Source organism: Erythrolamprus reginae, chromosome 2 (assembly GCF_031021105.1).
Source record: "Erythrolamprus reginae isolate rEryReg1 chromosome 2, rEryReg1.hap1, whole genome shotgun sequence".
Classification (NCBI taxonomy): domain Eukaryota; kingdom Metazoa; phylum Chordata; class Lepidosauria; order Squamata; family Dipsadidae; genus Erythrolamprus; species Erythrolamprus reginae.
In genome coordinates, this window is record NC_091951.1 from 54,176,943 (window position 1) to 54,203,614 (window position 26,672).

General features: G+C 38.9%; 1 protein-coding gene across 2 annotated transcripts in view; it reads right to left on the reverse strand.

Annotated features, from left to right (window-relative positions):
* ADAMTS9 (ADAM metallopeptidase with thrombospondin type 1 motif 9) overlaps nt 1-26,672 on the reverse strand; it is a 202,042-nt gene that overhangs the window by 37,957 nt on the left and 137,413 nt on the right. For both annotated transcript variants that reach the window (XM_070738165.1, XM_070738164.1), the window contains exons 29-30: nt 12,049-12,216; nt 3,559-3,732 (exon numbers count right to left, since the gene is read on the reverse strand). In XM_070738165.1, coding sequence (XP_070594266.1) covers nt 3,559-3,732; nt 12,049-12,216 — 342 coding nt within the window. The remainder of the gene's footprint in view (nt 1-3,558; nt 3,733-12,048; nt 12,217-26,672) is intronic.

Sequence of the window (26,672 nt, forward strand, 5' to 3'; positions counted from 1 at the left end):
TTTGAGCAGTGTATAACTTACTAAAAACATTCTAATTCTTATCTTCTGAGAAACTGAAATTTCTGCTTTAATTCACTCACTGGTTACTGAAAATATCTTGGTGTTCCTTAAATCGAATAGTCACTATATTGCTGAATTAACATCCCAGATGCTTGTGATTTATTCTGCATGCATCTTTACCAAATGAAAAACCCAAAGATGGGATTTAATCTACTGCATCAGTCAGTAACTATCCTAATGGGCTTTAGTTCAAAGAGCACCAAGGATTCCACAGTTCAACCCTGAGCTACATATACAGGCGGTACTTAACTTACGACCACAATTTGAGCCCAACATTTATGTCGCTAAGCAAGACAGCTGTCGAGTGAGATCTGACCCATTTATCACTTTTTTTGTGTGCTACAGTTGTTAAGTGAACTGGCTTTCCCATTGACTTTGCTTGTCAGAAAGTTGCAAAGGGTGATCACATGAACCTGGGACAATGCAACCGTCATCAATACATGTCAGTTGCCAAGCAGCTGAATTTTGATGAAGAGACCATGGGGATATTCCAATGGTCATAAATGTGAAAAAAACCCAGTCACAAGTCACTTTTTTTCAGGGCCGCTGTGATTTCAAATGGCCACTAAATGAATGGCTGTAAGTTAAGACTACTGTCTTCTACTGACTACTGAGAGTACTAAGACTACTCTCTTCTATGGACTTTATTTCATTTCTGATAAGCCTTTTCACTACCTACCATACTAGGGGTGAAATGTTCTCAGTTCGCTTGTGCCTGTCAGTCGTCAGTCGCGAAGGGAACGCGAGGTTCCGCCCACTTTCATACTTGGACACCACCATTTGGGTTCTTTTATCCTCTGTACTTGTGAAAAGCATTCTGTATATGCACAGAGGTAAAATAACCTAAATGGTGGTGTCCGAGTGGGTGGGCGGAGCCTCATGCTCCCTTCACAGCCGGCTCTCCGACAACTGACAGGCACGAGCGAACCAAGAGCATTTCACTCCTGTACCAGATCCAATCACTATGTCAATAAGTCTGCCAGACATTTTTCACCATCACTCCAATTGTAATATTTTGATTTACAGCAACGAACAATTTGCAAATATATTAACAATAAACCATTTTTGGAAGCAGGTGTTTCATAATTGAATCACGTAACCAGGAATGAGCTGCTGCCCAGACGGGAAGGGGGTGAACACAGTGGGGTAGCAAAAATGGAGCTCCACCCCAGATCACCCAATTTGCACTGAAAGATGTTGAAAGAAAATGCAGGGCTTCCTGCGCAAGCCACGGCCACAGTGTGGTAGTGAAAAATTTGGTAGCCCTTCACTGCACGTGACGTAGGCAAGATCAATGCAGGAATAGTACAGAGGGAAATTATTGTAATCTATATCCTATTGATGATTAATTTATAGAACCTTTTAATCCAGGGGAAATCACAGAATAAGCTTCAGGAAGTAGACAAAGCTCCAATTGGTTTATAATAATAAGTCTCCTTTAGTCACACCGCCGGGGAACGCTCTGCCAGCAAGAATTGAGTTCACAAATGAAAAAACAACAACAACCAACCCAACTCTATTTTAGGTAAAAAAATAAGACTGTTGACTTGTTTCTTTTTCTATAAAACAAGGATGACAAAAAAGTGATTTTGGAGCAGGGGGGTGGAGGTGGGAGAATAGAAGTCAATAAATATCAATAGCAATAGCAGACTTATATACAACTTCATAGTGCTTTTATAGCCCTCTCTAAGCGGTTTACCGAGCCAGCATATTGCCCCCAACAATCTGGGTCCTCACTTTATCCACTTTGGAAAGATGGAAGGCTGAGTCAACCTTGAGCCTGGTGAGATTTGAACTACCAAACTGCAAACAGCTGGTAGGCAGCAGAAGTAGCCTGCAGTACTGTACTCTAACCATTGCGCCACCTCTGTTCTCTACAAATAAAGCCCTAAAGCCCTGAATTGAGACATAAAGATTCTTGGTTTGTCCAGTCACTCTTACTGACAGTAGAAGCCAAATGGGAGTGCTTGGTAGCACTTACATTCTAATTTCATATTTTTCTAAACGAGACATGTTACAAGTTAACTGTGTCATAAAAATTGCCCATTTGTTAAGAGCATGCTTGAAGTAGCCAGCAGTTATTTCATTCTATGGAATCAATTCCCCTCTCCCGATGTCTGTACTGCTCCCACCCTACTGGCCTTCTGTAAGGCCACAAAGACCTGGCTTTGCCGGCAGGCCTGAGGCCCATGAATTAACAACTATCATGGCCAAATCGTATGAATGGTATACATGCGTGTTGTCTTGATTGTTTAATTATGGATTTTTAATCAGGGTTTTATAGTTTTAGATTGTATATACGACTTCTTTTTATTGCTGTTGTATTTATATTATTGTAAGCCACCCTGAGTCCTTCAGGATTGGGCAGGATAGAAGTTGAATTCAATTAATTAATTAAGCTCATGGTATTCCTGAAGAAAAGGTCCCCAAGTTAAGCTCTACCTTTAGTGACTACATTTCTCATTTCTTTTCTTTTCCCTCCACAATATTATAGAAGTAGCTCCTCAACTTTCTTCTTTCTGGAATTTTATTTTTTAACTTCCTACTGTAGCCAATAGCCTTGGAGTTTTCTGGTAGTTCCTAATCCAATTATTAAGCATGGCTGGTATATTCTTACCTATGAAAGGAACTGCCTGCTACCGCACGAATCCCAGTGGCCGATAAGGTCCCACAGAGTGGGCCTTCTCCGGGTCCCGTCAACTAAACAATGTCGGTTGGCGGGCCCCAGGGGAAGAGCCTTCTCTGTGGCGGCACCGGCCCTCTGGAACCAACTCCCCCCGGAGATTAGAACTGCCCCTACTCTTCCTGCCTTCCGTAAACTCCTTAAAACCCACCTTTGCCATTAGGCATGGGGGAACTGAAACATCTCCCCCTGGGCACGTTTAATTTATGCATGGTATGTCTCTGTGTGTGTCTGTTAGCATATGGGGTTTTTAAATGTTTAAATATTTTAAATTTGTCTGATTGCTTATGATTTGTTTCTACATGTTGTGAGCCGCCCCGAGTCTTCGGAGAGGGGCGGCATACAAATCTAAGTAATAAATAAATAAATAAATAATAAATAAATAAATAAGAGCCTTCTCTGTGGTGGCCCCGGCCCTCTGGAATCAACTCCCCTCGGAGATTAGAACTGCTCCCACCCTCCTTGTCTTCCGTAAACTACTTAAGACCCACCTATACCGCCAGGCATGGGGGATTTGAGACATCTTTCCCCCAGGCTTATTATAATTTATGTTTGGTATGTATGTGCTGTTTGGTTTATAATTATGATAGAGTTTTTAGTTTTTTAATATTAGATTTGTGCCATTATAATATTGTTTTTATCGTTGTTGTGAGCCGCCCCGAGTCTTCGGGCAGCATACAAATCTAATAAATTATTATTATTAATTATTATTGATGTAAAAACACATTGCAAAGATTAATAAGGTCTTCAAAAGTAACCCTTTACTAAGTACTTTCAATGTAACTGATTTTATACCAAATTATTTGTCCACTTACTTCTTGCCAGTCCCCCGTTTTCCAATAATAGAATGAACATTCTGCCATTTGACATTCCTGTTCAGAAGCTGGTCTCCTTGACTGACGACATTCAGTTTCTCTAGCTGTTTTTGAAGCAGTAAACTGGCAGAAAACGTTTCTCCGCTGAATTCCTTTCCCACAAGATACTGAACACTGGAGAGATGCAAAAAGTAAGTGTCAGGCACTTTGCCCATGTTTTTAAAATCTCTCTTCATTGGGGAAATATTCTTAATTCAAAGGACTTTAAATCGTATCAAGGACTTTAGATCTTAAGACAGACATATGCCATTGCGATTTTCCAGAAAAGTTATTATTTCCATATGTTGCGCTCTTATATGGGGCTGATCCAAGGCACCACACAGCTTGAACAATAAGCTTGAATAAGTTTCATTTACTTATATTGGAATTATATTCTCCCATTGGGACACGGACAAATTTATGTTGTATTGATCAAGTACACTACTAAAATAATAGCTAGGTGTTGTGTCCACTTTCCATCTACTCAATATATTTGCACTCATGTTTATAATTTCAAATTATACTGTAAAGTATATAGCATAATATATACAAAATCATTTTATAACATACATATAAAATACATAATTGACAGCAATTTTGTGTTTTACTGTGCCTAAAATTTCCCGGCTAAGGATATACATTGACACTTCAATATAGTTTATAGTATGTCTGGTCTTTATTCTGAGCCACGTAAGTCTATTGTTTCCAGGAAAATATGATGCAAAAAACCCGAACAAAGATACGTTTATTTATTTATTTGTTTGTTTGTTTGTTTATTACATTTATATGCCGCCCCTCTCCGAAGACTCGGGGTGTCTCACAGCAACAGAACAATACAAATCCAATAGTTAAAAACAATTTAAAACCTTAATATAAAAAACAATCATATATCTTATACAAACCATACGTAAAGCGGGAATGGCCCAGGGGAATCAATATCCCCACGCCTGACGGCAGAGGTGGGTTTTAAGGAGTTTGCGAAAGGCAAGGAGGGTGGGGGCAATCCTAATCTCTTGGAGGAGTTGGTTCCAGAGGGTCGGGGCCACCACAGAGAAGGCTCTTCCCCTGGGTCCCGCCAGACAACGTTGTTTCATTGATGGGACCCGGAGAAGGCCAACTTTGTGGGACCTAACCGGTCGCTGGGATTCGGGTGGCAGAAGGCGGTCTCGGAGATATTCAGAGGTTTACACACGAAAGAACATTTATTTTCTTCTGTAAGAATCTACCATATTCAGTGCATGACAGGTATCTTTTCGTTTATATTAATTATCATTGTGAAGCCTTAGGTAGTATTTGCAATGCACGAAAACACTTGATCAATTAGCACTGCACTCACTGATAATGAGTATTTAGGTCTAAGGCGTCTCAACAACAGGTTGAATGTATGCGTTGCAGTCTAATAAATATGTTTACAAGGAAGACAATCCTAATGCCAAATTAGATTTATTTTGGAATGCTTATGCACAATTCTGCAGCCTCACTATAGCAATCTCTGATATACTTGTTAGAATATTCTCAAAGGCAATTTGATTCTAATTAAATTAAATTTAATTTAATGGGGAATGGCTAAAAGTCAAGAAGATATATAGCTGAATAATAATCTAATGTCCCGGGGCTGATATTTATTTTTGAACTTTAAAGGCTTTGCAATAATGCAAAAAAATAAAAATAAATTAAACAACATCTTATAATTTACATCCCTCCACTTTGCGAAATATTTGAAACACAAATAACTTGTATAACATTTAGTCATTGGCAGGTTAAATTATAAAATTTCCAGTTAAAGCAGGAACAAGTTTATAAATTAAATAACATCACATCCATAAATTACACTTTCTTGTAGCTTTTTTGCATTTATAATTCGTTATAAATTACTATACAAACAAAAAAGAATATTCCACAGAAGAGTTTCTTCAGCCTTTGTTGCTCCATAAAATGGATAAACCCAAAAAAATAAGCTGTGGACATTCTTTTGGATTATAAATATGAAAGCCAGTTTTCTAACACTGAAATGTGGATCACAATATAGTCTCATTTCCATGTTGGCTGATGCAAAGATTTCCCATATGGTACTATGTTTTCCATTGTCATTAGTAATACTGTTTTTGAAAAGATAACCCTTGGAACCAGAGGGGCAGCTGCTGCCAGCTTCTCAGGGGCCTTGTGGTGGAGGGCTTCGCTGCAAGCCGGTGTCCCCACCTGATCCAGCTGTGGGCTTCGCGACGCCCATCCTGGCGCTTCCCTTTAAATAAGTCGCCTTTCCCTAAACGCTCAGCTGGAACTCGAAGCCTCTCGAGAAAAGCAGACAGTGAAAGCCCTACGGGGTTTTTTCCTGCTTGAGCAGCCATGGGAAGCACTGGGCAGTCTCCAGTCTGTCGCAGTTGCGACTGCTCCTCTGGTTCCGAGGGGTGTGTGAGAGTGCTGCTGTCCCCTTCTCAGCCCCAAAGCAGCAGGAGCTCCATATCCGCCAAGGGCCCTCTGGCCACCAACCTCGCAGGGGACCAAACAGTCTGGAGACTGGCCAACGTTTCCTTGGCCCAGGCCATGGGTGCTCATGGCTGCTCAAGTGGGATTCGCAAAGCCCACAGCTGGGTCGGGCAGGGATGTTGGCTTGCAGTGAAGCTTACCACCACCAGAACTGCCCACACAATAGGCTGCACTGCTCCGGCCCCGCTCAATTGGTGTGACTCTTCCTTCACTGGGAGAAAAATTAGGTTAGAAGTCACACTGGGAGCAACTGGTATGAGCCTCACCCCGCCACTCCAGTTGGGCAAATGGATTCTTGCTTTCGGCATCTATGTCTGCAGTATCTCCAGTCCTTTGTGGTTTTCGACAGGATTGTCTGTTTAATGTAAGGACATCTCCCCCACAAGCAATTTAAGCAATACTTAATTGAGGAAAACAACTCCCACCTATGGATGAGTAAATACTGTAATCTTTTTATAGGCATTTTTCTCCCACAGCTTTTGCACCCAGTAAATTTAAAGTGAACCTTGAAATTTCATCTCTCTCTTTCCTTCCTTCCTTCTTTCAGTCTCTTGGATTGAATTTCAAGCTATGTTATCTCTTTGTGTTATCTTACACCTAAGCTTCTTGACTTTCAGGACTTTCTGTTGCTTTTACATTCCTTTTAAATGACCAGTTGTCTGAAGAACTAGGATTTGAAAATGCTACAAGACCAGCAGCTAATAATTTTTTTTCCCAACATCGGCACCTAGCACTAAGAGGCGCCACATTCTAAGAAGCATTATTTCAGCCTCCTTATGGTATGATTTTCCAAGAGTTCAGAGCTAGACAAAATGTGTCCCAGCATTGTGCCGTAATGAATAATATCTATTTCTAGACTGACTATAAAAGAAAAATTTCAAGTTCCCCCATGGGTGGCCATAAACACGTTTTGTAAGCTTTCTAGCCAGATGACCAGATGGCTTAAATTGATATCACTTACAATATAAAGGTGACAGACACTTCTATTTATAAGGTTTGAAAAATATAGCCTCCTGCCTAGGCCTGATAAGCTTATACTTGAAATAACCATTAGCATTCAGATTATATACAATCTTACAGTCAGTTAGGCATGCTCACCCCACTAATGTCAATGGGGCTAAACATATGCAACTGGGCGCAACACTGCAATCATAAATCTTTTAATTGCCACATCACAACACATTATCATAGCCTATAAATCACACTGTAGACTTGCTAATTTGTGTTTCTTTCCAAAATGGACCCAATCATTTTGGATAATGAGTTAAACAATTTAAAATGTCTATTTTTATATTTCTTCATACTTTTGACAGACTGTTATGCATTCTCCAGTAGGCGTTTATTAACTTCCAAATTGTTTACGTTATGAGTTTGATAACTAGAGGCAGCTATTTTGTTAAGGAGACACAAAATAATATATTCAGCTTTTCAAATTTGTTCCAAATTATGATAGCTGACCTGATTAACATTTGGTACAGGTGGACAAATATTGGGGGTTTAACAAGGGGACCCAGACCATCTTTTCCTTACGCTCCTCCTCACTCTAGCTGATATCAGGGGTACCTTCCTTGATATGTTTAAAATGTTATATTCAGAATATGATGTGGAAAGAAAATAGACAATTGATTGATTCATCCACTGTTTCTCCTTGCAGCACCCATCTATCTGCTACCCATTTATTCTCTATACTTAATAATTCTACTGAATTTTTGGGTGGCACCTTTGCCTTACAAGATGCTCACCTATCCTCAATTCTCCCCTTCCCTTCTTCCCTTCCCTTCCCCTTCCTTCCTTCCTTCCCTCCTCCCTCCCTTCCATCCATCCCATCCACCCATCCCATCCCATCCGATCCATCCATCTTCATAAAACCTCCCACCATGGTTAAACTTTGGATGTAATCTTCCACAGTTTGCTTCTCATCCATGTATGGATTTCTGGGACTTCAACTCCCAGAAATCCCCACTAAAATGTGCATTGCTGGGAATTCTGGAAGTTACAATCCATCCACCCACCCATCCATTTATTTATTTAGTCCAATACATAATACACCTTGAAGAGAATAGATATGTAGTAATATAACTAAAGAAACGAATAGAAGAAAAGATATAAAAATATAGGTGAACAAATTTGAAAGGAAGAAAAGATAAATGAGATAAGGAGACACAATTGGACAGGGGACGGAAGGCACACTGGTGCACTTATGCACGCCCCTTACTGACCTCTAAGGAACCTGGAGAGGTCAATCGTGGATAGTCTAAGGGGAAAATGTTGGGGGTTAGGGGTTGACACTACTGAGTCAGGTAATGAGTTCCACGCTTCGACAACTCGGTTGCTGAAGTCATATTTTTTACAGTCAAGTTTGGAGCGGTTAATATTAAGTTTGAATCTGTTGCGTGCTCTTGTGTTGTTGCGATGGAAGGTGAAGTAGTCATTGACAGGTAGAACGTTGCAGCATATATACAGAGGGTAAATCTTGAGAAAGGCAAAACAAGATGCTCAGGCTCCTGGATAACTTTTAGTTTGACCAAATAATGTTATTACTTAATTGAAGGAATTTTTGTCATGTTGTTATTATTTACTCAGGGGTAGTCACATTTTAAGGGGTGTATTTCTGATCTTTATATTTTATGTTTGCTTGTTCTTTGCTGTTCTTCCTCTTTCTTTCTAGATAAATTCATTTTTATTCTTTCCTTTCCTGCTTGCCATCTAGCCACTAGCAAGGGAAAGTTAGGGCTAGTTATTCTGCTATTTCAGGCTCCTTGACCCACCTCCCAGTTGCCTAGCAACATCAAGTACTGGTCCCTCCCATTCTTCCCTGTTTATAAAAGGATGGTACATTATTACAGCCTTTTCTGTGAATTACTTAGCAGAATAGTTAGCAGCATAATCAGAGGTTTGGCATATGAGGCAAACTCTGGGCTGCATTAGCAGAAATAATGTTCTTCCTTGTAGATTTTCAGAGGCTCAGATCTCTCTCTTCAATAAATTAGGCTGTAGCTTTAAGGAAGGTTCTGAAGAATGTACATCTGCAGGGAAGATTATTATCCATGCAGTTTTATATTATACAATATAGTCTATGTTTTAGCGGCCAGTTTAAATTTAGTGGGTGTGCCCATATGTATTCAATAGGAAGAATTATTAGCAGATTGGGCGGGAAAGTCATTTTACTTTACCTGGTAACTCCTAATCCTTTTTACAATCCCTCAAAGAGCTATGGGGGTTTTCCCATCAAAAATTAAGTCTCTGCTTGTAGAGAGAAACAAGGGACTAAAGGACAAAGCAGCTTATTATCCAAGGATCTCTATTCTCTATGAAATCTCTGATTAAATAAAACATGTTCATTTCTATTGAATACAAAGCATACGACAAATTTATGTTCAGATGTTCACAGAGCGTAGGTGTGAAAAGATATATACCGGTATGTGTGTAGAGTGAAGGGCTACCAATTTTTTTACTACCACACTGTGGGCGTGGCTTATGCAGGGCGCCCTACATTTTCTTTCAACATCTATCTGTGCAAATTGGATGCACTGGGGTGGAGCTCCATTTTCGCTGCCCCACTGTGTTCCCCCACGTCTGGGCAGCAGCCCATCCCTGTGTGTGTATGTGTGTGTATGTGTGTATGTATATAACAAGCAGGAAGAGGGAGATTGTGATCCCCTTATATAGAGCGCTGGTGAGACCACATTTGGAATACTGTGTTCAGTTCTGGAGACCTCACCTACAAAAAGATATTGACAAAATTGAACGGGTCCAAAGACGGGCTACAAGAATGGTGGAAGGTCTTAAGCATATAACGTATCAGGAAAGACTTAATGAACTCAATCTGTATAGTCTGGAGGACAGAAGGAAAAGGGGGGACATGATCGAAACATTTAAATATGTTAAAGGGTTAAATAAGGTTCAGGAGGGAAGTGTTTTTAATAGGAAAGTGAACACAAGAACAAGGGGACACAATCTGAAGTTAGTTGGGGGAAAGATCAAAAGCAATGTGAGAAAATATTATTTCACTGAAAGAGTAGTAGATCCTTGGAACAAACTTCCAGCAGACGTGGTTGGTAAATCCACAGTAACTGAATTTAAACATGCCTGGGATAAACATATGTCCATTGTAAGATAAAATACAGGAAATAGTATAAGGGCAGACTACCGGTAGATGGACCATGAGGTCTTCTATGTTTCTATGTTTCTATATCTATATATATGAGGGGTCAATTAATCTGACCAAGCAAATGCCTTATTTTACAAGTAATTAATTCTAACCAGCATTCATTAAGCCGGTTAATTTTGACTTTTTAAGGGAAGAAAGTTTGGCTTATGCTGGTGTGCGCACAGCCAAATATTCATCTGTACATATTTATACTAATGAGTACATACCATACATATAAAATGGGTGACATTTAGGGAGGAAATACAGAATTGGTTTGGTTAAGAGTTAAAAATCCTAACTGTCCAGAGAGAGAGAGGGAGGGAGAGAGAGAGGAGAGAGCGAGCGGAAAAAGAACCCCTGGCAGCACAGAGAAAAAATGTTTGTGGTGATTAGTACTCATTATTAACCCTCCTGGTTTAGAAGTTACACTTTCTCAAATTAGGGTTGTCTCCCTTTAGTACATCTGAATAGACTATAATAGACTATAATGACTTTAATGTCAGATAAATTGAAAGAGCCAGGCTCTGCGGCATACAACAAGAGAAGCAGTGGAAGAAATACTGCAGCCAACACAAGATCACTTTCTCTTTGGTACTTCATCTCAGTCTGATAGATCAGCCCAACCACCCCATCTTTAAAAAGGTTGGGTTGAAGAAGAAGGGAGGGGGTTATCAATTGAGAAATAGAAAAAAAGGAACTTAATACGGAGTCCATAGTGTCTCTATCGACACATGTCCATATTATTATTATTTATTGGATTTGTATGCCGCCCCTCTCCGCAGAGAATGTTTGGTATTGATATAAAACAGTGGTTCTCAACCTGGGGGTCGGGACCCCTTTGGGGATCGAATGACTGTTTCACAGGGGTCGCCTAATACCATGAGAAAAGACAAATTTTCCACGGTGTTAGGAACTAAAACTTCCATTCTGGCGCCTTGGAACATATTTTTACAATATGGTCAGCAGGTGTTTACAATGGGAATGTCCCTCTGACCTTCTTGCCAATCAGCTTAAAGCTCTGTTGGGAGAATTGGTGCTTGACTTATGGTTGGGGTCACCACAACATGAGGAACTGTATTAAGGGGTCGCGGCATCAGAGAACCACTGAAAAAGAAGCAAAGCTCCCTAAGAACAGTTTCTTTCAAATGGATAAGGAACGTTCAACAGGTTTATTGCATGTATCAGTTTGCTGTTTCTTCCCATGTAGAGTACATGTCAACAGTGTTCCCTCTAATTTTTTTTTGTATAGTGTCTGAGCGGCAGTCCCTTCGGGACTGGGCGGCACAGAAATAATAAATAAATAAATAAATAAATAAACAAACAAACAAACAAAAAACCCACCCTGTTTTGCCTCAGAGAATTTCAAAATAAAATACTATACTGTGTGTCTATAATAGTGAGTTCATAATAGGGTAACTCTATCAATATCAAAATGCCACTTAAATAGTTGAGCTAGTTTCAAACTAGATTTTGATTTTCTTTCTCTCTTCCTTACTCCCATTCTTTTTCTTTCTCTTTTCCTTCCTCTCTTTTTTCTATCTGTTTCTCTCTCTTCCTCTCTCTCTCCTTCCCTCTCACTCTTTCCCTCTCGGCTTCTGGGCAGGTTTGAAAAACTCTGAGTTGATGATGATTTTTAAGTGAGCGATTGCTCACTGCTCAGCTTAGAGGGAACTATGCATGGCAAGTTCAGTATCTGTGAGAGCATAAAGGATATCGTCTAAGTACAGTATTTTCAGTAGACACATACAAAGAAGGTACACACGCTTTTCAGTTTTATGCAAACGTGACCAAGAGTTACCATGTAAACACCTTACCTGTTCCCAGTCTCCTGATTTCCATTTTGGGCACCTGCCACCTCTACACTTCCTCAGCACATTTGGTTTAGCCAGATGTGTACAGAGACTGTTTTCTAAAAGTTTCCCATCCTTCGACATGCAATATACTTCTCGATACTTCTGTCCTCGTCCACAAGTAACAGAACACTGAAAAGAAAAGAGGGATGCTAATGTATCTTATGCACTTGTATTATATGCTTACACATTTATTTTTAAAATACAGCATTTTAAGGGGAAGGAGAAGCATGCACCAGCTGTTATAAACTTTGCGTTCCCCTGTTTACCACATTCCCTTTTTTCAATTTCTGGAACTCTTTGAGAGGGTGTCACCAATCGCTCAAAATAACGTCTTCAATTTTTTTATTTTAGGCTGAAATAATTGTTTGCTGTTGTTTGCTAATTACACATATGCATAACCAGAAGGGGCTTGGGATTTTATGTACTTTTTGTAGCCAGCTCCAAAGATGGGGAAACAGACGCAATGGGACATTATGAGCCAAGCAAAAAAGCACAGCACGAGTATATTGGCTGCAAGCTTTGTAGTAAAACAGTGACATTCAACCTCCTTCTGCTGGTTCATTGAACTTTTACAAATGTGACCACTTCTGGCATATGGGCCCCTGAACCATTTTGATTTTAGATTAGTATCTATCAAAAGATTTAGGAATCAAAAGGAATCTAAAGCCAGAGCAGGAATTTAATATGACAGTTCCTTGCTCAGTGGGCCTCTTGCACAGCATGATGCAAAAATATTCATTTTTCATTCCTTCATTACATGTTAAACAACTCATTATGTGTTATTTCACACACAGTGCCTGTTTAATCCTGAATCCTATACACAAATACATTTTCTTGTGATCTCTCAAAGTAATGATCTCCTGTTTTCTTTCCAGAATGGAGTCAATGCAAGAAGAGGCAGCTCACGAACACCTAGCAGGTTCTTGGCTTGGTTGACAGAGATGATAATAAGTGCAAGGGATTAAATGGCAGGGTTTTTTTTCTTTTTCTTTTAAATCTGATTTAAGGTAACCATAACGGCAAGAGCTGGAAAGTATTTATTTTATTATTAATTTCATAATTGCCACCTTTTATGTTTACAGTGTCATTACAGCTTTCATGAAACATTGGCAATGTACTCTCCTTTCAGGACAGATTACTATGTCTATAGGATATCCAGCCAAATTGCATGATAAAATCTGTCTATGACTCACCACTAAGCCATTTTGCTTGGAAGAAATGGCCTCTCTTTTTGTCCTTGTCACTGGCCAAATTAAGTCAGCAATTATGATTTGGATGCTGAATATTATTAGGTACTACTGTGCCAGCTAGAAGGCATGGAAAACATCTAAAACTTTCAGAACATTATAAAAATATAGGACCCGCAGTTATAATTAGGAAAGCCTTATGTTAAGGTTTCTAAATAATACTAGGGGGTATGGTTTTATATTTGGAAAGTAACATAAATCAATGTAAGCATTATTTAACATTTCTATATTCAATTGTTGAATTGCTGGACCTGTATTTTATTTACAGGTGGCCCTTAACTTATGACCAATTGCATAACAGCTGTTTCAAGTTATAACAGACACCCAAAAAGCCACTTACAACTTGGATTTGAAGTTCCAATTTGGACAAGCTCAAGTCTGCATTTATGGATGCTCATAAACTAACCCACTTTTATGGCCATTTGCAATGCACTGCAGTCCTGTGACCATGATTTACAATGTTTCTGACAAAATAATAATAATAATAATGATAATGATAATGATGATGATAATAATAATAATAATAATAATAATAATAATAATAATAATAATAGGACCAGTACAGAAAAAATGTAACTCAATATCGTATGGACAGTTGGCGGAACAAAGCATTGCATGGACAGTTTTTGGAGAAAATTGAAGGCAAAGTGGATAAAGAAAAGACCTGGTCATGGCTTATAAGTGGAACACTCAAAAAGGAGACAGAAGGACTAATACTGGCGGCACAAGAACAGGCCATTAGAACAAATGCTGTCAAAGCCAGAATTGAAAAATCAACAGACGATCCAAAGTGCAGACTCTGTAAAGAAACAGATGAAACAATCGATCACATACTCAGCTGCTGCAAAAAGATCGCACAGACTGACTACAAGCATAGACATGATGCTGTGGCACAGATGATCCACTGGAACTTGTGCCGGAACTACCATGCAAAGAACTGGTGGGGTCATAAGCCTGAAAAAGTGGTCGAAAATGAGCAAGCAAAACTACTGTGGGACTTCCGACTGACCGAATTCTGAAGCATAACACACCAGACATTGTGATCGTGGAGAAAAAGAAAGCATGGATCATCGACATCGCAATCCCAGGGGACAGCAGAATTGAGGAGAAGCAGCTAGAGAAATTAGTGAAAGACGAAGATCTAAAAATCGAGCTGCAACGACTCTGGCATAAGCCAGTGAAAGTGGTCCCAGTGGTACTTGGCACGCTGGGCGCAGTACCAAAGGATCTCAGCAGACATTTGAAAACCATCGGAATTGATAAAATCTCCATCTGTCAATTGCAAAAGGCCGCTTTACTGGGATCGGCAAACATAATTTGCCGCTACATCACGCAGTCCTAGGTGCTTGGGAAGCGCCCGACTGGTGATGAAATACGAAATCCAGCATAGTGATCTCGTTTGCTGTGTTGTACTGACATAATAATAATAATTCCCCATAGTGAATAATGGATTTCCTTAATGACTGAGGTAGTCTCTTAGTAGTTGTAACATTTGCTTAATGAACACCACAGAAAAGGTTGTAAAATTGGGCCTGGCTACATGGTGACCTGTTGTCACAACTTATGACCAAAATTGTGGTCCCACGTACAGCGGTAAGTCTAGGCCAGGGGTAGGCAAAGTTGGCTCTTCTATGACATGTGGACTTCAACTCCCAGAATTCCTGAGCTAGCATGATTGGGCACTGGGGAAATAAACTCAAATTAAATTTGAACATTAAAAACATCCATGATGGGACCATATAAAAGAACTGCCCCATTTATGATCTTATGAGCGTATGGTATGGAGTGTACAAATGGAAACTGAACCTTAGCCATGTAAAGCTTTAAACACATTGATGTGAGGTGGGAAAGCCATCCATGGATGTGTTTTACTACCAGGATAATAAGAAATATCAGTCACTTCCTGAAATTTGGCATCTTGGGTCTACTGGCATTTTCAGATTATTTTCAAAGGTTGTTCCATAAAGACTGCATTACAATAATTAAAACTTGAGCTTACCAGGTCATGAATTATGAAAGCCAAGTTTCATCCAGATAAAGTCAAAGCCTATAGAAAGTTTATTTATTTAATTTGACTTCTATGCCGCCCAATCAAAAGGACTCATGGCGGCTCACAACAATATAAAATTACAATGACAATAATAAAAAGAAGTCAAGGAAGAAATGAGCAATTACTAAAATCCTAATTAAAATTTAAAAAACAATTCAACAACACGCAGTGATCATTCATACCAAATTCATACGGTATATATGGACAAGCTAGAGGTTGATTTAGGGTCCCCAGGCCTGCCGGCATAGGCAAGTCTTTATGGCCTTATGAAAGGCCAGCAAGGTGGGGGCAGTACGGACCTCGGGGGGGGAGTTGATTCCATAAAGTCAGGACAGCAACAGAGAAGTCCCTCCCCTGCGTCCCGCCAGCCTACATGGAGGCCCACTCTGGGTGCTCTAATTGGTCTCTGGGAGGTATGTGGCAGGAGACAGTCCCATAAATAATCTGGCCCTGAGCCATATAGGGCTTTATAGGTAATAACCAATGCCTTGAATTGTGCCCAGAGACTAATAGGAAGTCAGTGCAGCTTGCAGAATATAGGTTTTATATGGGTGTACCCATGGGTGTACACCCATGACAACCCGCGTGGCTGCATTCTGGTAAGTTGCCTTACCATTGGTGATACATGGCTGTCCAACATCAGTGCTAAATCCAAGAAGATCAAAACATTATTTGTGCCTCTAGCCCTGAGTTTGTAAGGATTCAGAGATATGCAGTGTCTTTTTATTTCAAGTTTCTTTTCTTTATTTCAAGTTTCTTTTCTTTATTTCAAGTATTCTTTTCAGATATGAGATATTTTTTGCAAGTTTTCAACTTTCTTTCAAGCAGGGGTGGCTATTAGCCAGAATACGTAATTGGGCTCACCTCCACGGCTCTGGAGGTCCCGTGAGTTCGAGCAGGGTTATGCTGCTGTGCCCGTGCAGGTAGCGAAATCGTGCATGGAAACGCAGGTGCGTCCGTGTTCTGCCAAGGATTTTTGCTTCCGTGCATGCGCACGATTTTTGCTACCTGCACGGGCGCAGCAGCATAACTCCGCTCGAACTTACGGAAGAGAGCCCAACTAGGCATTCCGGCTAGTAGCCCACCCCTGCTTTCAAGTATTCTTTTCAGATATATTTTTAAAAAATATATTGGAGATTTATTGAAAATACTTATCTGGCTGCCCATAGTAAGAGCTACAACCCTGGGTGGCTCACAACAACAGTACCCCCTCTCCCACGTAACCCTGGGAATAAAAACAATAAAATCATATCTCAAGACCTAAAATGGTCACCTAACATCAAAAATGTCATCAAAAAAGCACAACAAAGAATGTTCTTTCTGCGCCAGCTCAGGAAGCTCAAACTGCCCAAGGAGCTGCTGATACAGTTCTACAGAGGAATCATTGAGTCTGTCATCTGCACCTCTATAACTGTCTGGTTTGGTGCTGCAACCCAACAGGACCGACACAGACTTCAGAGGATAATCAGAACTGCAGAAAAAACAATTGCTGCCAACCTGCCTTCCATTGAGGACCTGTATACTGCACGAGTCAAAAAGAGGGCGGGAAAAATATTTACTGACCCCTCACATCCTGGACACAAATTGTTTCAACTCCTACCCTCAAAACGTCACTACAGAGCACTGCACACCAAGACAACTAGACACAAGAACAGTTTTTTTCCGAACGCCATCACTCTACTAAACAAATAATTCCCTCAACACTGTCAGTCTTTCTACTAAATCTGCACTTCTATTCTACTAGTTTTTCTCATCATTCCTTTCACCCATTTCCTCCCATGTTGACTGTATGACTGTAACTTGTTGCTTATATCCTAAGATTTTTTATTAATATTGCTTCTTCATTGCTTATTTGACCCCTATGACAATCATTAAGTGTCGTACCACATGATTCTTGACAAATGTATATTTATTTTATGTAAGCTGAGAGCATATGCACCAAGACAAATTCCTTGTGTGTCCTATCACACTTGGCCAATAAAAATTCTATTCTATTCTATTCTAAAAGAAAAGGACAAGCAAAAACCTGGTGTTTCAGCCTCTAATGCATTCAACATCACCACATCTGGCTCTTCCCTCACACTCTGCCAGTGTTTTGGGAGAAGAGACAGCTTTTTGGGCCTTAGGGAAAGAGTAGGATTTCCCAATATTGAGCAGGATGTTCCACAGGGCAAGAGCTGCTACAGAAAAGACACACTTCCTAGGTTCCATGCTAGAGGGCAGTATTAAAGGAAAAAGACTGAATCATTTGATCAGGCAGGAGTTTTACCTGCAGTTCTCTCCCCTAAAGGGAGCTGTCCATTCTGGACCTCTGAATGACAGCACATTGATACAATAAAGAAAGAGAAGTATAACCTTCTACCATTTCCATGTTGTGGGCTCAAATATGAGCTTTTACCCATACTTGTATCCTTACTTGGTTAGCTTCATTTTTCTTCACTAGCTGAGCAGGTATCGCTTTGTGGTCAGGGCGCCATCCTAGGTCAGCCAACTGATTGGTTTAAGGATAATAATGTCAAGTACCTATTGCTCCCTGTTCTCACTGAGCAACTAGGCACTCAACAGAACTGCTTGTTGGGTTGACATGAAATTCCCTAAGCAATCCCCAGAATCCCCAATAGAGAAAATACTAATTGTACAGTGCTTATCAGTTGTCTTAATAATTAATAAGTATGTGCGAATAACAAACCAAGAGAGTAACTTGGATAATTTTGCTATATTTGATGTACAAGAGGCTTGTTAGGGTTTTGAATAATTTTGGAGAAATAAAATCACATTCTACAATGTTATTTGAAGGGATTAAAGATTAAGATTGTTAGACATAAAAGGAACATAAAGCTGGTTTAATTGGATCAAGTTTGAAACAGGAAACCCTGGTAACCCTTAGTGGATTTTTGTAGACATCAGGATGAAAATGATAAGGGTACATGGATTTGTTATAGTTAAGAGATGAGATATGAGAAAAAGAGATCATTTGTTGCATCTTAAGAGATAATAAGTTACTAAAACTGTTTACACTTGTGATGTAGGGTGAAGTCACTTTTCTTCTTCTTTTTATATTGTTATGTTTCTTCATTGTTTTTTTATTTTTCTATTTTCTTTTTTGTTTGATTCACCCTTTACATTTTCTTTTTCTTTTTTAGTTTGCATAATTTGTATTGTAATTGTAATCTAAAAGTACTATGTTAAAAAATGCCCCAATATTATTCAGACTAGCACAAATCCATTGCAGCAGCCTGGAAGACCAGAAAAAGGAAACAAATTGTCAACACAACATAGTCCAACAAAATGGATCCCATGCAACTTTATCAAGAAATGCCTGTTCACTCAGCCCACTGTAGCATAACTACCACAAGCTATGAAAAGGATTACACCAACGATCATCAGTTTGAAACAATCAACAGACTATTACAACTTCACTACTTCACCATAGCACACAAAACAACAAAAGCCCTTTAAAACATTTTAAGCCATCCAAAAAAACCCATTAGCCCAAGAAGGAAAAACAGAAGTCATCTACAATATATAGTAAAAGGATTGTAAACAATCACTATGTAGGACAGACATGCAAACGACAAGAAGAATACATCCTTGATAATCAACTACAGTCAGAAGACATTATGAAAACTCTTTAATTTCACAACAGAGAGACAGACTCAACTACAATTTCAACTGGGTTAGACCAAGCAAATCCCAAGCTGCTATGAAAGCCCTGAAGCTTGAAATTCAGACAAAAGAACCACTAACAGACCCAGAGAGATAAACCGTATTTGCACACCATTCACCAGAGGGGGGAAAAAACTAAGAAAGAAGGAGAAAGACCAGAACACATCTTCTCCAGCAGCCAACACCCCATTAAGCAGGTATTAATATCAGCAAACAATCAAGCAAAAAGCAATATTCTAAGCAAAGAACTACCAAGAAGAAAATCATTCCACTATCGAAGTTGGCAGGGCAAGCCAACATAAACAGGAAATTAAATCCCACACTCACTAGCACTGATAACATCACATGGTTGGTGAAAGAAGTATCTGCAAACAATCAATTTTAACACCGAGGATTTAGTTCAAGTCTGAGAACACAGTTATTCTAATCAGCACAGGAATATCAATACAGCTAAAGCAACATTCTGCATTAAGTAACATTCTGTGGGCATGTGTGTCTTTGAGTCAATCTTGACTCTTGGCAACTGCCTTGACATGTTTGAAGCTTAGGTGGCAGCATTTTAGCAAGTGGTTTGTTAAGAGTTTTCCCCTAGAGCTGAGAAGAATGATTGGCTCAAAGATTCCCAAGTATCTCTCTCTACCTTAGGCAATACAAGAACACAGTCTTCTGGTTTATAGTTGGTGCCTTAACCTCCACCACAAATTGACTTTCATTGATTAAAGAGAATATGAAAATTCCAGGTATCAATGCACATTTATCAGATCATTTACTTATTTTGCATACATGCATTAAGGAATTATTGACTTTTTGGACAAAATCTGCAATATTTATCTTTGTTTTTTTGTCCCATGTTAGGTATGGAAAACACTGGATGGTGAATAGATAAAGAGAAGAATCCAGGCCAAAATATATAAGGCTACATGGAAAGTGTTTTTGAGAATGGAAGATTGAACTTTATTTGAGATCATTTCTACTTTTTAGCCTTAAAATAAACTTGTATATTTTTTATAGTAATACAGACTAGTAAATGATCTAAAAGTATGTAAGATTCAGGGTTTTTTGGTTCTACCAAGGACTTCCTTCTCATATCTGATAACTTTTTCTTGATAGAAACTAGAATACTTTCTCCTGGGTTTATATGATAAATTGTTGGGCATGGATTGGGCAGTGATGGTTAAATGTGGGCAGCATCAAGGGTGTCCTAAAAGGTTTATTACTTCTTTACTCAAGTATATATTTTCCTAAGCCCACACAGGTGCTGTATAAACCTTGGAAAATACACAGCCCTTTCAACAAGAAGCTGAGAATTACTAAGAAGGTTCCCACAGCAATTTTAAAATACTTTCCTTTCTACTGATGTGAACAGTGGGAGACTGTTATAGGATCAAGAACATGATTTGCTAACAGGTTCATTTGATTAGGCAGTTGAATACAAGTCTTTACAGTCAATCATTGGATTATGATTATGAATGATTATCATGTCAAATTAAAGTATGAATTCCGACATTCTTGAACTTAAATTGAAGTTCAAACATTTTATAACCAAGCAACTAATCTATCAATTATTTAAGGTTCCTTAACCTTAAATGTTATTCAAAACATTTTTTTACTGATCCATAATATAGATTATTTCAGGGCGGAAAGAGGCCTCGCTTGAGTATTCCACATGATTGCTTCATGGAGATCAGGATATTTAAAGTTTCCTTTTCTTGATGGTGGGAAATGTTAAGCAACATGAAAGAAGTTTTTAGACAGCTATTGATCTCATGATTCTGCCTTATACTGAAAGTGGATGAAACAACTGTACATTGATGAAAGGAGAAGGTATCAACATCACTCTTAGAAAAATATATTGATTGGTTTATGTTTTATGCATATTCATGCATTACTTTCTTAGATATTAATTAAAGCAGATTAGTTATAGCCAATATGCGTCTATAGATACATTCAGGATCTGGATTTAACAAATGATTGCTGTAACCTGTGTGCACTTATGACTAGGCAAATTGGTATAATCCTCAAATCTCAACTCCTATCACGCATTAATTTTGGCATCACATCATTCTCAAATATTAATATCATTGTTTAATTATTTGCATTAAAATTGCGGATAAACAGATAAAAATGATAGAGTACTTTTCACATAGTGAATATAAAACATCAGCATGGCTTCTTGATTTATACTGGAATTATGGGTTTGATTTTTGATAAACTGAAAAAGCTGAAGAAGTCTTTTGATTTTACTTGCTAATTCTTATAAGCTGTCAAGTCTTTTAAGATTTAGAGTAGTTAATCAGTCTGCAGTACAATCATAGGCATGTCTTCTCAGAGGTTATCTCAGTTTAGCTCAATAAATTCACTAAGTAAAACTGTACAGACCTGTAAGCTAAAACATTATAACAAAAAATGTAGGTGCAATTGTTGAACTTAAGTCATATAAGGGCTGACAGATGAAAATATTGCCTAATATCAATAAAGAAGAATATCTGTAGCACAGGGTTGAAATGGGGGGGGGGGTCCTTAGTGCTCTGAGCTTGGGGGGTTTTTTGGGTGGTGGTGATGGTGGTAGATGTTTGGGTAATGAAACCTCCAGAGGTGGGCTGCTAAGCTGGAACGGTGACATGTGCTAACCCCATGGCTCTGAGTGCTAACAGAGTCCAGCACAATTCTGCTACCGCACCTGGGCAGGTAGCAAAATTGTGCGCAGATATGCAGGGGCATGTGTCCACGTGCGATTTTGCTATCTGCCCAGGCAAAGTAGCAGAATTGCACTGGACTCCGCTAGCACTCAGAGCCACGGGGACAAGCACACGCCACCGTTCTAGCTCAGCAGCCCACCTCTGGAAACATCTGCAAGAAAACAACCAAGCTCAGAGAGCATCAAAGACCCCGCATTTCCTAAAATATTATAATAATGATCAGGTTCAATCTACACATCTTTAGAACAGAACCCTGTTCTTTAGAAATCTTTAGAATCTTTTACTCCTGGTTCACTCGTGCAACACTTCTGCGCGTTCACAGAAATCTCCCAGGCAGGTGGAAGGAGCCTCCCGCCACCAGTGCTATTGGTTCTTAGAACCGGGAGCAACTGACCACTGCTCTAGAAGAAGCTACAAGAGTAAATTTGCCATGAATGGAACAGCCTTGATGCCCAAACACCAAAGCAGATTACAGAAATGTTTCCAGATGTTGGTTAACTTTGTATAGGATCTTGAGAAATTTGGTGGCCCACCAAATAAGGCATAAGTAATTATTATTTTACTTTAAAATTTAATTATTTAAACAATGCATATACACATGACCTATAGTAGGAAATCTGTGTCAGAAGATTCATGGTTTGTGGAATGTCGGAGAGGAAGATATCCATTGCCATGGAGCCCCCTGTCTTAATTCAAGCTATATTGTAAAATCTATTTTGATATATATTAATTTTTGCTACTTTTGCACTAAATTATTCTTCCTTGATGAAGTCTCAGAGATGCTTTTTCAAATGGCAACTGGAATATTTTTTTTTTGAGGAAGATGCTTCTCATCCAAGAAGCTTCATTGTTCTAGCAGGATGATGGGGTGGGCAGGATGGTGGTCTTCCTCAAATAAGTTGCTTTTTGAAAAACCACCGAGATAACTATGACCTGGATGACTGAGAATCTCCAGAGACATTCCTGCATGAAGGATATTCACTTATGAGTCATGTGGGCTCTCATGATAGCTGAAAATAAGGTAAGAGGTTGAATAATTCTTATTTATGTGTTTCACCTTTATTTTGATTATCAGGAAAAACATCTGATTTTACAAATGTGGGGGTAAATTACCACAACACATTTTTAAATTTGCTATTTTTCCTTGACATCCACTTAGTTGACTCAACCTTCCATCCTTCCAAGGTCGGTAAAATAAGGATGGTAAAGCTGTGTATACAATATTTTTCAGAGTATAAGACGCACCTTAGTTTGTGGGGAGGAAAATAGGGAAAAGAATCTGCTTACCAGATATTAATCTGGCTAGCATCCTTAGTCTGGTCAGTTTCAGTACATTATTTTATCCCCTGGTTAGGGATTTTAAAAAACTTTATTTGGAGAGAATAACAATGAAAGAGCTTGCAAGCCAGTATGAGCTGGGAATATTATTAGCACCTGATTAGGGCTGGAAAGAAACATTTGGAGCAAGTTAGAGCAATGAAAAAAACCCCTTCAAATACAGGGCTTAGAAAACATTCTTAGCAGAGAGTAACAATGAGAACTTGCAAGCAGTTAGAGCAGGGAACATCGTTAGCACCTGGTTAGGGCTGAAAAGAGACTTACTTGGGGTAAGTTAAGAGTAATGAAAAAAACTCTGCAAAGATTTAAGAGCTTGGAAAACATTCTTTGCAGACAGTAACAATTAAAGAACCTGCAAGATAAGAGCTGGGAAGATCATTAGCACCTAGTTAGGGCTGGGGGGAAAAAGCTTCGCAAAAAAAAAGCTACTGTACATTCAGAATATAAGACGCACCTGAACTTTCAGCCTCTTTTAGGGAGGAAAAAGGTCCGTCTTACACTTTGAAAAATACGGTAAGTTTAAGTGCTATTGCTACTGCTAGTTCTGGCATTTTGTACTATTTTAGGTCGTCTCCTCCCTCCAGTTACTTCTAGCTCACTTAGGGACAGCCATGCTACATACAATGTCAGAAGAATTACCTGTGAAATGATTCTTTGGGTGCTGATCAGTGATATGAAATTTGGACATTGATCAGTATAAGCTTTTGCAGGGAGTTTTTAGATTAGGAAGTTAATATAAATTGATCCTTATTATGGTTGTCACAATCAGGATGGCTAATTTATTTTCATGTTATTAGTATCCTTTCCATGTTAACACAATATAGAGGTAAAGAACTTTTCTTTTTTCAAGGTGAATTCCAGAGCCACCCCTTGAAAGTCAGTTATAGTAGAGCCTTAAGAATATGCAATTTCTAGGTCCAATGATGTTTAATTACAATTGGAATGGGCAATTCTTCCATATTACAAACAACCTATGCTAGCTAAGGACCCGGATATCAGGTGATCTGTTGATTAGATTGCAAAAATTCTTACAAGTGTTTTATATTTCAGTCCTATGAAATTTGGCATCCTTTTTATAAATAAATAATTTTGTTATATTTTAAAGAGTGCCTAACCTCAATTTAAGACTATAATAGATCTTGCCCATCATAGTTATAAAGCAAATGCTGGGGCTGTTAATACTGTAGTTATTAAATGAACCAATGATTCACATGGGCAGTTTTGTTGAAAACCAGAAGTGCTGGCAAAGTGAGTTTGGTTTCAACAAACTCACTGCCATGTGTGGTCATGTGACCGTGGGATCCTGCAACAGCCATAAATGCAGCCATGTTGCCAGGTGCCTGAAATTCCAGCCAAAGAACTACAGTAAGTGGAAGTCATCAGAACATAAATCTGGGTTGTGGTAGGTCAGTTGTAACTTGGAATGGTTGCTAAGTCAAGGACTACCTTTATATGCATGTACATTTAACCCTATAGGGACCTCTTTTTACTAAAATATCCATATCATAATTTTCAATACTAGTCCTCTAGAACCAACTTTCATCAGAATCATACCTGGAGCTTAATGTATCCGCATATATAAAAAGGCACTAAAATATTGAACTTTGTGTAGCTGATTTAAATGTTAATTTTTTAATGCAGAAAGTTATGGCTGTTTGGATGTGAACTAATCTATCATAAAAAACTAGAAGAGCAATACATCCCTTGGTGAAGACTTCTACTGGCTGAGTATTCCAGAAATACTACTGCGCTCCTCTTTTGGTAGGTTTAATCACACATGGAAATAATATTTGCCATAAGCCAGTTGGATAGATGATGACAATAATAGTTCCTACATACAAAACAGGGACACAAAGGACCCTCACAATTACAGACCTATTATTCTTACATATATTGTGGCTAAAATATATGTCACGTTCCTTTTAAATAGAATTGAGAGCTTTTGATTCACAAAAGAACTAGACAGAGTTGATCGACTATCAAAAATTGCTTTGTTTTGAGCCATCTAATTAAATATGTCAGTAAGGAGAAGCAATCATTTATAAAATTTAATGCAGTATCTGACATAGTAAACAGTGAAATATTAGGGAGAAAATTAACTGTCCTCAATATGGAACCCAGAATGCTGGCACAGATCAAATCCCTTCACCATAAACACTTACTTGAAAGTTCAGTTTGAGCATGAGAATAGAACAAATACTCACAAAGAAATAAGACAAGGATGGATGGATATTTGCACCACTGATATTCATTAACGACTTACCAGTAAGTAAGATGAAGGATCTTAACTCTAATTCCTATCTGCTGACACTATCATTTTTCACAAGCTGGGTTGTATAGGTTGTTAAGAAATTTGGTTCAACTATCATAACTATTTACTGATAATTAATAAAGTAAAATATCACGGCATCTGGAAAATGACATCACACCATTGATAGCTACTGGTGATGGTGAGCCAATAGAGCAAGTTCTCTAGGGAAAATCTCTGAGACTGAATCTTATTTATTTATTTACTTACTTACTTACTTACTTACTTACTTACTTACTTACTTACTTACTTATTAGATTTGTATGCCCCCCCTCTCTGAAGACTCAGGGCGGCTAACAACAATATAAAAAGACAATGTAAACAAATCTAATGTTAAAAGACAATCTAAACCCACCCACCCCAATTTAAAGAACCACTCATACATACAAGCATACCATGTATAAATTCTGTAAGCCTAGGGGGAAGGGAAATTTCAATTCCCCCATGCCTGATGACAGGTGGGTTTTAAGGAGCTTGCGAAGGCAAGGAGGGTGGGGGCAACCCTGATATCTGGGGGGAGCTGGTTCCAGAGGTACGGGACCACCACAGAGAAGGCTCTTGTCCTGGGTCCCGCCAAATGACATTGCGTTTTCATTGGAAAAGGAGTTCACTCAGAGAGAGAGCAAAATTTACTGCTCACATTAATAAACCACAGCCAGTGGTGGGCTGCTGCCGGAATGGCTAATTGTTTGTAGCTCCACGGCTCTGAAGCGTGAGTGCGGGATCAAGCACAATTTCACTTCCCGCACCTGTGCAGGTAGCAAAACCTTGCACAGGGATGCAAATTTTGCATGCGGGGCAGGAAAATACCTCGGCAAAACACATCCGCACATGTGTCCCTGTGCAAGATTTTGCTACCTGCACAGGTGCTGGAAGCAAAATTGCGCTTGATCCCGCACTAACGTCCCAGAGTCGCGGAGCTACACACAATTAGCTGTTCGAGCAGCAGCCCAACAGTGACCACAGCTATTTGGATTCCTTAGTCTCAATCATTAAAGATTACTTCTAAGCTTTTCTATGGAGCTGAAGATTAGGGCTTACAACATTTATTTATTTATTACTTATTAGACTTCTATGCCGCCCTTCTCTTTCGACTCAGGTTGCTCACTTTGAGAAAAATACAAAACATCTAGAAATCTAAATCTAAAAACATCCTAAAATTCCAATTTCTTAAAACCAGTCGCTCACATTCACCTAAACATACATATAAATTCATGCTGTCAGACCTGTATTGGGAATTTATACCATATGTTTTTTGTTTAAAATAAGATAATACA